Here is a 13,854-nt window from a genome sequence, read left to right as displayed (position 1 = left end):
GTTATCAAGTTCTAGAAATTAAACCTAGATTTAAAAAACATCAATAGCCATCACATGTTAGTAAAAATGTATGGATCAGCTTTCAAAAGATACATATTCTAGTTCTCCCGGTCACTGACTCACTTAAATGAGCTGGGTCAATCACTAACATCTTATATTATGTTCATCCTGGCCTACTAAAGTGGAGACAGCAATGCCTAATCCACTTAATTCACAAAATTTTTGTGAGAACTAAATCAATATTATAATTGGTTGTTGATGTAATAGTTATAGAAGTTAAAAATTATAGGAATACCTATTTCTTGATATATACCAAAGTGGCTGTGACAATGAGGAAGACTGAAAAAAAGATCATCTGATTTCTCTAACTGGCACACAAAGGAGGGAGAAAAGTTTAAATTTGCGACTAACATAATTTCAATAAATATAAATATGAGAAATAAATAATGACAGATATTGGAAAATAGTAAAAATAACTTATACTCAACAGAAACCACAGTTGGGAGCATGAATATAAATTTAACTCTAAATTAAGTACTCAACTCTGCTGGCCAAAAAACCAAAAGAGTCAAACATACAAATATGCAAATAATCTTACTGAGAATTCTGTCACATATCAATGACTTAAAATTTAACTCCTAAGATTCTTATGTGATGGAGAGGTTTTGAAGAATTTACCATTGTGGGTTTAAGAAACTAAGAAAGACTAGAATTGGTAATGTTGGGGCAGGATTCAGTTTAGTTTGCTAACAATTTTTAACATTTTTGACTGAATAAAAATATTTCTCCATTTTAAGGAGCCAGTAGCAAATGTTCCATATATGGATGGTAGCAGGTAACACACTCTAATAAAGGAAAAGTTATTTAGATTATTTAGATACGGCACACGGCTACATTTTTTTTTTTAATTACCTGGATTTGAGGCAGAACTCATTTATTGCTCTGACTCCAGTGATGAAATTATTCTGAGTGTACTTTGATCCATACTCCCTTTTCTTAAGGACTGCTTTAACTAAACAAAAAAACAGGAAAACATAATAAATATGCACATTGAAAATCACGTGTGAAGATGAATATAGGCTGATATTTAAGAGGCTTCACGAATTAATTTCACAGAAAACTGATCTTTTTCACCAAATGACATCAGAGAAAAAATTATCCAAGTGCAGAATAGGATGAAATTACATTTGTAGCCATCTAGCTTTTGTCTCTATAGATCATCTATAACCGATGCCAAAATGTCAACCTCTGCCTAATGAACACCTTGAATAGGTATTACTGGTCTGTCTAAATAATATTAGTATAATTTAAATTGCTTAGGGTCTAAATGAAAATGAACTGAAGTTTCGATAAAAAATTACAGAATATTGGGAGGCTGAGGCGGGTGGATCATTTGAGGTCAGGAGTTTGAGACCAGCCTGGCCAACATGGTGAAACCCTCTCTCTACTAAAAAAAAATTCAAAAATTGGCCAGGTGTGGTGGTAGTTGCCTGTAATCCCAGCTTCTCAGGAGGCTGAGGCATGAGAATCACTTGAACCTGGAAGGCAGAGGTGGCAGTGAGCCAGATCATGCCACTGTACTCCAGCCTGGGCTACAAAGTCAGACTCTCTCCAAAAAAAAAAAAAAAAAAAAAATTACAGAGTAGTTGAGTGCTTTTCAAATTGTGAGGTGAAATTAGCATTTCATACAAAGCAGAACTATAAAGTAATTAAAGACTATTACATATAAGTATTTTTTTGTGAAAACCTTTGTTTCATTTACATATACTAATTTATATGTATACTAGTTGCTAATTAGTGTTTCTTACGTGGGTTGCAGTCATAAAAGTTTAAAGCCACTAGATCATTTCACATAATGTAATACAACTAAAGAAAAGGATGGAATAATTTCATCAGTTAAAAATTACAAAAAAATTCATTACAGATTATAGGTTAAATATTGCCTTCTAATAAATTGTTTTCTATTGTCAAGTATCAAACTGCTCATAAAAAGGCCAGTGACACTAACACCAATACCAGTTTGGCATCAATTATAGTCTGTGAGTTAAAAATTACACAACATTGGTCTATGTTAATAAATCATTATAAGGTGAGACTTTTGGTCATATGATAGAGATAAATAAGCAAATACCTTAAGTGCAAGAGCAAAATAACAAACTCACGTGTTCTATTTCAAATTGTCACCTATTCACTTCATGTTCTATTCTCACATTTATTATTTCACAATTTTCTGTTCTACTTCCAAGTTGAAAGAGCAAATTCAGCCTAAGATTACCTATCACTACAGTGGGTAAAAAGGCTCCTAAAATAATACATACTTACATTAAATGCACAAACATTGTGTAATAAGAATATTTCAAAAATAAAGTTCAATTAAAAAATCAAAACCTTATCTGAAAAAAATACATAAAGAAAATACAGTTTTTTTTTTTTTTTGCATGAGTTTCAGGTCTCTAAACTGCCTTTTACATTTAAAAAAAGTTTTTTATTTTAAATGTCTTCCAAATAGCTAAAAAATCCTGGCCCAGGTTATTAATGATGAAGATGAGGATGATAATGATAATCATGGCTGCTATAACAACATTAGTTAATTGACTGTCTACCATGTGTTAATCAAAGTTACCCTAGAAAAGAAGTCTCATTTTCAAGCACCACGTTATAGGGGAGAAAACTAAGCCTCAGAGAAGTCAAGTAAATTGCCCAAGGTCAGCCAGTTGGTAAGAACTGGAGCCACAAATTGAGTCCAGTTTTGTCTGATGCCAAAGCCACAGTGCTATTAATGATAGAGTTGCTGCCTCCATGAAACAGCTGCTTTGGAGATGAGAACCATAGCCTGTTATACAGAAAAGAGCTACAAACGGGAATTCCTTCCATTTCTCCCAGAAAAGAAAGTCAGACAAGAACGGCCAAACTCTACCTGGATTTGAATAAGCAGTAGCTGAAAGGTGTGGGCCTCTTGTTCTTTAACTGCATTACTCTTCTAAAAATGATAATGCAATTGATGATTCTTATTTGCCATTATTCCTTTCTTTGGGCTTTTGAAAAAATTTGTGACAAAAATGCAAAATAAATTTAATGGAAAATTACTTTAATATGTAAGAGAATAAATCCTTATGGTCAATCTATTTAAATAAAAGCAAAAATAAACTATACTCTTAGAATAATATAACTATAAAGAGCTCTACATAAACCAATGTTATATATTTAATTCAAAACATTTTTATAATAAAAAATAGGATAAAATATATTTACCTCTTACTTGGAGAGGTTCTTGCTTAAGTGGAGCTTTGAGTTCTGCGCCTATATCTTCTGCTGTAAAGTTTATTAAAACAAGTTTACACTGAACAACTGCTTTCACACAAATCTATAAACTTAATTAATATTAGCCAACGTAATATAACAATGCATCAAAACGACAATGTATCATAGACCATGTTGGATTCATCTTAAGAATGTAAGAGTAGTTAAACATTACAAAAGCTATTTATCTCATTAACAGATTAAAGAAGAGAAACTGTACCATCATTTCAGAAGCTAAAGAAAAAGCATTTAATACAATTCAACATCCATGCAAATCTCAAACGCTTTTAGAAAATTAGGACAAAAAGGAATTTCTTTAAAGGGTAAAACAAACCTACAACAAACATTGTCTTTAATGGTGAACGTTTAAATGCATTTTTAAATTAAGGAACAAAAGAATGCGCAGTTCTTCCATTTAAAACTGTACAGAGATATCATTCAATGAATAAAGAAGGATTATCAAGTAGGACTGGGACAACTCTACAACCCTACACCTACAAAAAAACACATTAAATAAGAAAAATTTGAATCTACCTCCCACCATAAAGAAAAAACAATTACAGGTAGATTAATTAATTATTTAAATGTTAAGGTATTTACATGCCTCATAGTAGACAATACAGAAAACTTTTATGGTACAGAAAGATTTCTTAAACAAGATATAAACAACACAAGAAAAACTGGATAAATTTCTGCCAAGTTAAAACTCAGAAAAACTGTTTATCAAATAATCCCATAAAAAACAGAGAAAAAAGAAAGGCCTCAAACTGAGAGAAGATATTTCCAACAAATAGAATCAACAAAAGTAATCAAGAATATTTAAATAAGTCCTCTAGATCAAGAAAATGACAATCCATTAGAAAAAAATAGGAAGGACAATCTTGCAGAGAAAAGGATATACAAATAACCAATAAACATTTGAAAAAATGTCTGCCTCATCATTAATAGAGTCCAAATGAAATCACAAGATGCTATTTTATAACCATCAGATCAAGAAAAAGGAAAATATGACAATACCTAATATTGGCAAGGGTATGGCACAATGAAAACGCATACACTGCTGGTGGAAATATAAACGGGCACAATACCTTGGTAAACAAGTAGGCATTATCTACTACAGTTGAACACAAGCATAAATTATGACCCAGCAATTCTTCTAGGTCAATATACTTGGCTTCAAGGAACTCTTGCATGAGGGCACAAGGACAGAGGTACGTGAGTGTTCAGAGTACCGCCCATTAGCAAGAGAATAGATAGATACATAGATAGATAGATAGATAGATAGATAGATAGATAGATAGATAGAACATGTTATATTCACACAACATTTCATACAGCAATGAATAATAACAAACATAATAATGGCCATCTTTCTCTGAGCTTTTACTGTGTGCTAAGTACTACTCTAAGCATGTATCAACTCATTTAACTTAAACAACATCCCTGAACAGTATGTGCTATAATTATCTCCAAGAAAATTAATGAACCAGACACACACACCAATCAACAGGATAAATCTTAGCAACTAAATTTAATGAAAGAAGTAAATCACAAAAGAACACATACAATAAGCTATCACAATGAAGTTCACAAACAAGCAAAAGTAAACAATCAGGGCTATATACAAATGTACAAAGCTATTTCCTTTTTTTTCACATGGATACATAGGACAAATGGAGATGTGAGGCTGTGATCAAGACAGTGAAGTTCTTAGCTTGAGTAGTAAATTCCAAGGTTTGATTTTATGTTTTTTAACTTATATATGCATTATAATATCCTTTTGTATGTATCAAATACATTGTAAAAATCTCACCCTTAAAACATTTTCCATTATATTTATATCCTCATTCAATAATATTTCAGAGTTTATGAAGAATGGCTACATTTACTAAGTATTTAACATGTGCCATGTACTGTCCTATGCACTTTACAAATTATTTCATTTAATTGTCCAAAAATTGCTTTGAGTGAAAATACTATTATCTTCATCTTATGAGGAAACTGAGACACAGAGATTATTGTAACTTCCCCCAAAGTCACAGAGCCAGTTTTCCTTATTATGAGGAAACTGGGGCATGGAAAGGTTTTGTAAATTCTCCCAAAGTCACACAGCTAGTATTTTAAACATGGAGGTACAGTTATTTTGATTACTCTATACTCTTAACCACTTTCCTGTATTGCCTGTGTTTAGAACAATACTTAATTTTATGTGTAGGTATTTGTGCATTTTTCTAGGGGGTAAAAAAGGAGTAGATAATGGATTACCAACACGGAGATCACTGGAACCTCCTGAAAACAGCAGTTTCTGGACAAGAATGGGAATGGACACAGTAGTTGGGGAGAAAACAGGAGATTAAATGAAAGTAGTATTTGGACTTTCAGCACGAGCTGAAAAAGAGAATGATTCAAGGAAAGGTTGACTGCATTTTACATAGAGATGGGAATGATGCAATAACCATGAAGAAAATATAAAGTAGGCTAACGGGATAATCCCAAAAGCAAAGTCCTTGAGCAGATGAGATAGTAGGGGACCCAGAATATAAGTCTCTGAAAACATGGAATGAAACAGAAATTAACTAATTCCACATATTTAGATTATGAGTTCATTTAAATGATATGGAATACCACTAAGTCTGACTACTTAACTGTGGTACATTTGTACTTCTGCCATTTTTCAGTTTACCATCTTGTTTTCTTTGCTTTTATTTTTATTTCGCTTTTCCTGCCATCTCTTAGACTGAAAAAGTTTTCTATATTGTCCTCCCAATTGCTATTTAGAATTTCCAAGACTATATTTCTATTGTTTAACATTATTTTTCTTTAAAAAAACCTTTTTATTATTAATTTTTTGGGTTTTTGGTTACATTTGCTTTTATATTTTAATTTTTTTATTTTTAATTTTTATGGGTACACAGTAGATTTATACATTTATGGGGTACGTGAGGTATTTTGAAACAGGCATACAAAGTGTAATAATCACATCAGGGTAAATGGGGCATCGATCATCTCAAATATTTATCCTTTGTGTTACAAACAACCCAATTATACTCTTTTAGTTGTTTTTAAATGTACAATAAATTATTGCTGACTGCAGTCACCCTGTTGTGCTATCAAATATTAGATCTTATTCATTCTATCTAACTGCAGTTTTGTACCCATTAACCATCCTCACTCTCCACCTCCCACTATTCTTCCCAGTCCCTAGTTACCATCATTCTACTCTCTCTCTCTCCATGAATTTACTTGTTTTAATTTTAGCTCCACAAATAAGTGAGAACATGCCCTTTTCCTTTCTGTGCCTGCCTTATTTCACTTAAGGTAACAACCTCCAGTTCCATCCGTATTGCTGCAAATGACAGGATCTCATTCTTTTTCATGCCTAAATAATACTCCATTGTATACATAGACTACATTTTCCTTATCCATTCTTTTGCTGATGGACACTTAGTTTGCTTCCAAATCTTGGCTATTGTGAACAGTGCTGCAATAAACATGGGAATGCAGATAGTTCTTCTGATATGCCGATTTCCATATTTATTTATTTATTTATTTATTTTTGAGAGGGAGTCTCACTCTGTCGCCAGGCTGGAGTGCAGTGGCACGATCTCAGCTCACCGCAACCTCCACCTCCTGGGTTCAAGCGATTCTCCTGCCTCAGCCTCCTGAGTAGGTGGGACTACCGGCGTGTGCCACCACATCCAGCTAATTTTTTTGTATGATTTCCTTTCTTTTAGTAATATACCTAGTAGTGGAATTGCTGATAGTTCTATTTTTGGTTTTTTGAGGGTCCTCCAAATTGTTCTTCAGAGTAGCTGTACTAATTTACATTCCCATCAACAATGTACAAGGGTTCCCTTTTCTCCACTTCCTCACCAGCATTTGTTATTGCCTGTCTTTTGGATAAAAGCCCTTTGAAGCGGAGTGAGATGATATCTCATTATTGTTTTGATTTGCACTTCTCTGATGATCAATGATGTTGAGCACTTTTTCATATACCTTTTTGCCACTTGCATATTTTCTTTTGAAAACGTGTCTTGAGATCTTTTGCCCACATTTTAATTAGATTATTAGATTTTTTTCCCCCTAGAGTTATTTAAGCTTATATATTCTGGTGAGATTGATAGTTTACAAATATTTTCTCCCATTTTGTGGGTTGTCTCTTCATTTTGTTGACTGTTTCCTTTGCTGTGCAGAAGCCTTTAAAAATGGACCCCATTTGTCCATTTTTGCTCTGGTTGCCTATGCTTCTGGGATCTAACTCAAGAAATCTTTGCCCAGCCCAATGTCCTGGAGAGTTTCCCCAATGTTTTCTTTAAGTAGTTTCATCATTCAAGGTCTTAGATTTCAGTCTTAATCCATTTTTATTTGATTTTTGTGTATGGTGAGAGAAGGGGTCTAGTTTCATGCTTCTGCATATGGATATCCAATTTTCCCCAGCACCACTTGTTGAATAGACAGTCCTTTCCCCAATGTATGTTTTTGGCACATCTGTCGAAAATGAGTTCACTGTGTATCTATGGATTCACTTATGGGCTCCATATTCTGTTCCATTGGTTTATGTGTTTGTCTCTATGCCAGTAAAACAGCACAAAGGATTTAGGTTTAGTAACCTAAACCTATAGCTGTTTAGATTATTAAAGCCCTGTAGTACAATTTGAAGTCAGGTAATATAATTCCTCCACAGTTTTTTCTTGTTGCCCAGAAAGCAAAGGTGGGTAGGGGGTGATTTGGAATAATACATAGGAAAGAGTAAGAGGAAAAATAAATGTTTCTCTAGAATTTCATAGTGATCTAAATGTCTTCCATCATACTATTATTATTTTTTTAAGCATCAGGATCTTGCTATGTCACTCAGGCTGTAGTGCAGTGGCAAGATCATAGCTCACGGCCATCTCCAACTCCTGGGCTCAAGTGATCCCACCTTAGCTTCTCTAGTAGCTGGGACAATAGGTGAACACTATCACACCAAGCTAATTTTTAAATTTTTTGTAGAGATGAGGTCTCACTATGTTGCCCAGCCTGTTCTCAAACTCCTGGGCTCAAGTGATCCTCCCACCTCAGCTTCTCAAAGTGCTGGAAGTACAGGCCTGAGTCACTGAGCCTGGTTATAGTACCAGTCCTCAGCCACTGAGCCTGGTTGATTAGAGTTTTAGCATTTAATATTAAAAGAAAGTTTACTGTTTTATTATCAATAGTTTTACCAGGACATTTTATCCATTTCTTGTTCATCGTTGTCTCTTGGATATCTCATCCCTCCTGTAACTCAGGGTTTCTTCTGCATCTTGCAGGAGTACATGCTTTTAAGAGTTTTTGTTTGTTTGTTTTTTAATGTGGAGGGGTTGATTAGTAAAATGACTCTAATCTTTGGGAGATGAAGATGGTTAACAGATAAAAAAACAGAGTAAGACCTACTATTTGATAGCACATTAGGGTGACTATAGTCAGCAATAACTTAATTGCATATTTTAAAATAACTTACAGAATGTAATTGGTTTATAAATCAAAGGATAAATGCTTGAGGGGATGGCTACCCCATTCTCCATCATGCGTTTATTTCACATTGCATGCCTGTATCAAAACATCTCATGTACTCCACATATACACCTACTATGTACCTCCCAAAATTTTAGAAAATAAGTTTTTTTAAAAATGGCATTCATCTTCATATGTATGATAACATTCCTATTTTTACCCTCACTTTATAAGGATTATTTAGATCACTATAAAATTCTAGAGTAGCATTTATTTTTTCCTCTTACTCTTTCCTGGATATTACTCCAAATCACTCCCCCATCTTTGCTTTCTGCATATTTTTGCAGGTAAAAAGTCTACCTCAGTAAAACAACAATTAGGCTGATAGTATTCTGATTTTTCTCTTTGTCAGCTTTTAAGTTGGGTTGTTTCGTGTTTTGGTTTTTAAATCTGTGGTTTCTCTACACAGTGTCTGGGGTGGATTTCTTTTTATTTATCCTGCTTGGTACTCAAAACATATTTTTGATCTGAGAATTCCTGTTTTTCTCAAATTCTGAAACATTCTCATCCATTATCTCTTTATATATCGATTCCTCGCCATTTCTCTACCTATTAAATGTAGGCTAGAGCTGCATGCTCTTAAATGCTTTCAATTTTTGGAAAATCTTTCTGCCTTCCTATGTGCCTTCAGACTGAATTTCAATTTGCTAACTCTCCTGCTGACGATGACTATTTAGTTTACTACATTTTTACTTTAGTGGCTACGCTTTCATTTCTAAGATTTTTAATTGTCTCCTTTACCTAATTATTTGCTCTGGTTTTATTTCTGCAAGTTTGTGTTTCAAAACTCCCTGTCGGGGCCGGGCGCGGTGGCTCAAGCCTGTAATCCCAGCACTTTGGGAGGCCGAGACGGGCGGATCACGAGGTCAGGAGATCGAGACCATCCTGGCTAACACGGTGAAACCCCGTCTCTACTAAAAAATACAAAAAACTAGCCGGGCGAGGTGGCGGGCGCCTGTAGTCCCAACTACTCGGGAGGCTGAGGCAGGAGAATGGCGTGAACCCGGGAGGCGGAGCTTGCAGTGAGCTGAGATCCGGCCACTGCACTCCAGCCTGGGCGGCAGAGCGAGACTCCGTCTCAAAAAAAAAAAAAAAAAAAAAAAAAAAAAAAAAAAAAAAAAAAAAAAAAAAAAAAACTCCCTGTCATTTTTAATGAATATGAGTCCTTCATTTAACCTTTTGAGAACATTAAACTTATTTTAAAGCAATTGAAGCTGTTATTTTAGCTTCATCTGGAATTAATTCACATTTGTTGATTCTGTTGGCTTTCGTAGCATTAGGATTCTTCATGTACTTTGAAATTTCAGAGTTCACCATCTTACCCTGAATAGGGTATATCCTTCATTCTCCTCTTCACATTCTTGTGCTCAGAGTTCAGTCTAATACCTCTATGCAGAACTCGTATTGCCAGTTTGATCTCATATTGCCAGTTTGAAATTCCTTCCCCTCAAGCCAGTCTCTAAGCCAGGAAACAGCAGGTTTCAGTTCCTGGTTCATATGGTTTGGCTCTGTGTCCCCATCCAAATCTCACCTTGAATTATAATCCCCATAATCCCCACTTGTCAAGGGCAGGACCAGGAGGAGGTAATCCGATCATGTGGCAGTTTCCCCCATGCTGTTCTCATGATAGCGAGTGAATCTCTTGAGATCTGATGGTTTTCTAAGTGTCTTGCATTTCCCATTTGCACTCATTCTCTTTCCTGCCACCCTGTGAAGAGGTGCCTTCTGCCATGATTTTAAATTTCCTGAGGCCTCCTCAGTCATGTGGAACTGTGAGTCAATTAAACCTCTTTTCTTCATAAATCACCCAGGCTCAGGTATTCCTTCACAGCAGCATGAGAATGGACTAGTACATTGGTCTTCTCCTTGCCTCCCTAGACCTACAGCCTCCTGTAAGACACAGCCTCCTGTAAGACACAGCCTCGGGTAGCAACTGGAATTAGCTATTTTCAGCCTTCTTCTATGGGGGTGGGTGGATAAGTTCAAATAGTGAGTCTGACTCCAGTACCTTGCTATTCATGTAGCACATGCAGCATATTACTCCAAACAAGCCAGACTCCTAGCTGCCACTTCCAGGTTACAGACCTAGAATCCAGAAGCTTCTGTTCCATTTCTTTGATATAACATGTCTTTTTTTAGTCCAACTATGTCTTCAATTTTCTCTTTTTATGCTTTATTATTCAAATGAGTGGTTAGTAGAACAGGTGCCTCAAAGCATGTATTCACAATACCACTGTGATCAGAAGTTCTGCCTATCCACTGAGTTACCTCTTTCAAAGCTTATGTGAAGCAATTAAATGCCAATATATTAAGCACTAACAAAAGCAAAGCCCTATTTGAAATAAAAGCAAAATATTTTACACATAATTTTTAGTATATTTCTTGGCAATTGTTTTGCAGTGAAAACCACTTGGAAAATGACTAAATAATGTGTGTGTGCTTATTTTATCCTTTTTTTGAGACAGGATCTTGCTGTGTCGCCCAGGCTGGAGTGTGGTGGCACAATCAGGGCTCATTGCAGCCTCAACCTGTTGGGCTCAAGTGATCCTCCCGTCTCAATCTCCCGAGTAGCTGGGACTACAAGCACATGCCACCACACCTGGATAATTATTTTTTGTAGAGACAGTGTCTCCCCATGTTACCCAGGCTGGTCTCAAACTCCTGACCTCAAGGAATCCTTCACCTTGGCCTCCCAAAGTGCTAGATTGCAGGTGTGAGCCACTGCACTTGACCAAAATACAGTATGTTTTGATACCTAAAGCATGTACAGAAAATCTAAAAAGGCTTTAAGTATTTGTCAAATCCTAAGTAGGTTATGATGTCATACTGGTAAACTGAAGATAAGCTTAAAAACACTTCTATTTACTAACTACATTTGACCTTGAAAAGTTAAATTATTATTATTTTATTTTTGTCTGGCTACACAGCAAGTAAATTCTAAACTATCTTTATCTGTAGAATCTATATATCCATTTCTTACAATTTAGCTTTGGGAAATAGAGAGCAGGGCAGAGAAGAGAGAAGGGAAAAAGGTAGAATAATACATTTTCAAAACTTACCTAATGTCCAAACAACTGATAGCTACTGTCAAAAATTTCAGAAACAACAGTAGTTTCTACAATGCTCAAATTTATTCAACTAAATCACATAAAATGAGTTGCTCTAAGCTGTGTATTTCTGGATATTCTTCTCACTACAAACTGTCTAGATGTTACTAAATATATAGTGTTATACAGCACAAACAAGAATGCTAGTAAACGGCTTAAACGCATGTATGAATACTTATTTTACATAGCACCAACTTAATAAACTCACACTGCATCACTGGAGTAGAATCTTTATGATTTCAATCAGTAACCAAACATTCTATCCATGAATATCTCTAGACATTTGTTTTAAGCTCAAACCCAATGCTGGCTGTTTGCCACACATCTGCTGTCATTAGCAAAATTAAAACTAATTTTACCAAAATTTAACACATCTGAATGCTCCTTAAAAACTTAAGGATTCCTTAGCAAGTCTCTGCTTCTTAATGAGCTGTTCCTGACTTCATCATGTGATTTGAATTATTCAAAACTCAATCTCAAATCCTTAAATATACAAATTACCTTTCAATCAAGCAATTACTTGCTCTCTATCTGATGGCTAACAAGGTCTAATGTGGCCTAAGCAAGTACTGAAAAATTGAGCCCAAAATAAAACTGTCAATAAACAATACATTTCTAATATAAGAAAATAAACTAACATTTTTATTCCAGTCAGCAGAGAAAAAAGAAACTTAATCATGGATCTCAATTTGAAAGATTCTGAATGGTGGAACCATATTAAATATTTTCCCCTTTGTCTATGTTCACCTGTGCAGAGCATTATAACATATTTTACCCTTAATTATATTATTTCATCCCTATTTCTTTTCCCTTAACTATGTTCTAATAAACATGCTTATTTATGGAACTTAGGGACTCATTACACTCTGCATTCTTTCATTGCATAAAATCAAACTCTCAATCAATATTTACCCCAGCAGTTCTCCATCACCACAAAAGAAAGAGAAGAAATTGCACAGGTAAACCCAAAGGGAGGATGAGGCTTAGGAAAAATAATGAAAACAAGGAACCATTAAAATATATACAGGTTTCTCAAGGAATCTGTAAAATCTTCCCCTGTGAAAGACATCTAACTAAAGGAAAAATGGTCTTGAAATGTTTATTACTCTTCAAACACTGTCTTCTCCTGACACCAGATAGTCTGGTTTTTCTCCAGCCACTCCTTCTCAAGTCTTCTTTGCATGCTCCTCTTCTACCTGTCCCTCACCCATGTGGGGGATTTTATACTAGAAGATCTCTTCTTACTCTAAACACTCCCCGCACTGTCTCAAACAGACCAATGGTTTCAGTTACCGTGTATGTATACGTAAAAACTCCTAAATCTTTAGCTCCAGCTTAGAACTCTAAGCATTCACTCACTTATAAATATTTATTATGTCCCTACTATCAGCAAGGCACTGAGGTTCATGTTGTCATGGAGCTTGCAAACATGTAGGTGATGAGGAAATAAATAAAAGATTGAAAACATCAATCAGGAGTAAGTGCTACCTATGCCGAAAATTAAATTAGGGTAGTATTAAAGACTTACTGGGTAGCTACTTTAGGTTGAGTGATTTTAAAATGTCTCTATGCAGAGGTGACATTTAAACTGAGATATGAATGACCGGAAGAGGTTAAGCCATGTGAAGAAGGGCACCTTGGAAAGAGAAAGCAACTAGAGCAAAGGCCCTACAACAACAAGCTTGCCATTTCCTCAGAACCAAAAGGAGAGTGCTTTGGCTGAAACATAACGAACAAGCAAGAGAGTAGTAGAAGAAAATAAAGAGGAATATGGAAGCCAGATCAGCTAGAGAGAACTCTGAGAGTCAGATTAATAAATTTTAATTTTATTCTAGCAGTCTTGGCTTTGTTCTATGGGTAACTAGAAGCCAATGGAGAGTTTTAATTAAAAAAGTGACATGATCTGTTTTTAAAA

At 35.1% G+C, this 13,854-nt stretch overlaps 1 protein-coding gene across 4 annotated transcripts in view; it reads right to left on the bottom strand.

The window, feature by feature from the left end:
* SLC30A9 (solute carrier family 30 member 9) overlaps positions 1–13,854 on the bottom strand; it is a 105,420-nt gene that overhangs the window by 73,949 nt on the left and 17,617 nt on the right. For all 4 annotated transcript variants that reach the window (XR_012434802.1, XM_045392296.3, XM_045392297.3 and 1 more), the window contains exons 3-4: positions 3,253–3,312; positions 913–1,012 (exon numbers count right to left, since the gene is read on the bottom strand). Coding sequence is in view for 3 of the 4 variants with exons in the window: in XM_045392296.3 (XP_045248231.1) it covers positions 913–1,012; positions 3,253–3,312 (160 nt within the window). In the remaining variant the exon portion in view is untranslated. The remainder of the gene's footprint in view (positions 1–912; positions 1,013–3,252; positions 3,313–13,854) is intronic.

This window comes from Macaca fascicularis, chromosome 5 (assembly GCF_037993035.2).
Source record: "Macaca fascicularis isolate 582-1 chromosome 5, T2T-MFA8v1.1".
NCBI classification, from domain to species: Eukaryota; Metazoa; Chordata; class Mammalia; order Primates; family Cercopithecidae; genus Macaca; species Macaca fascicularis.
The sequence above is the reverse complement of the archived record's forward strand: the minus strand, read 5'-3'. Positions and strand labels throughout refer to the sequence as shown.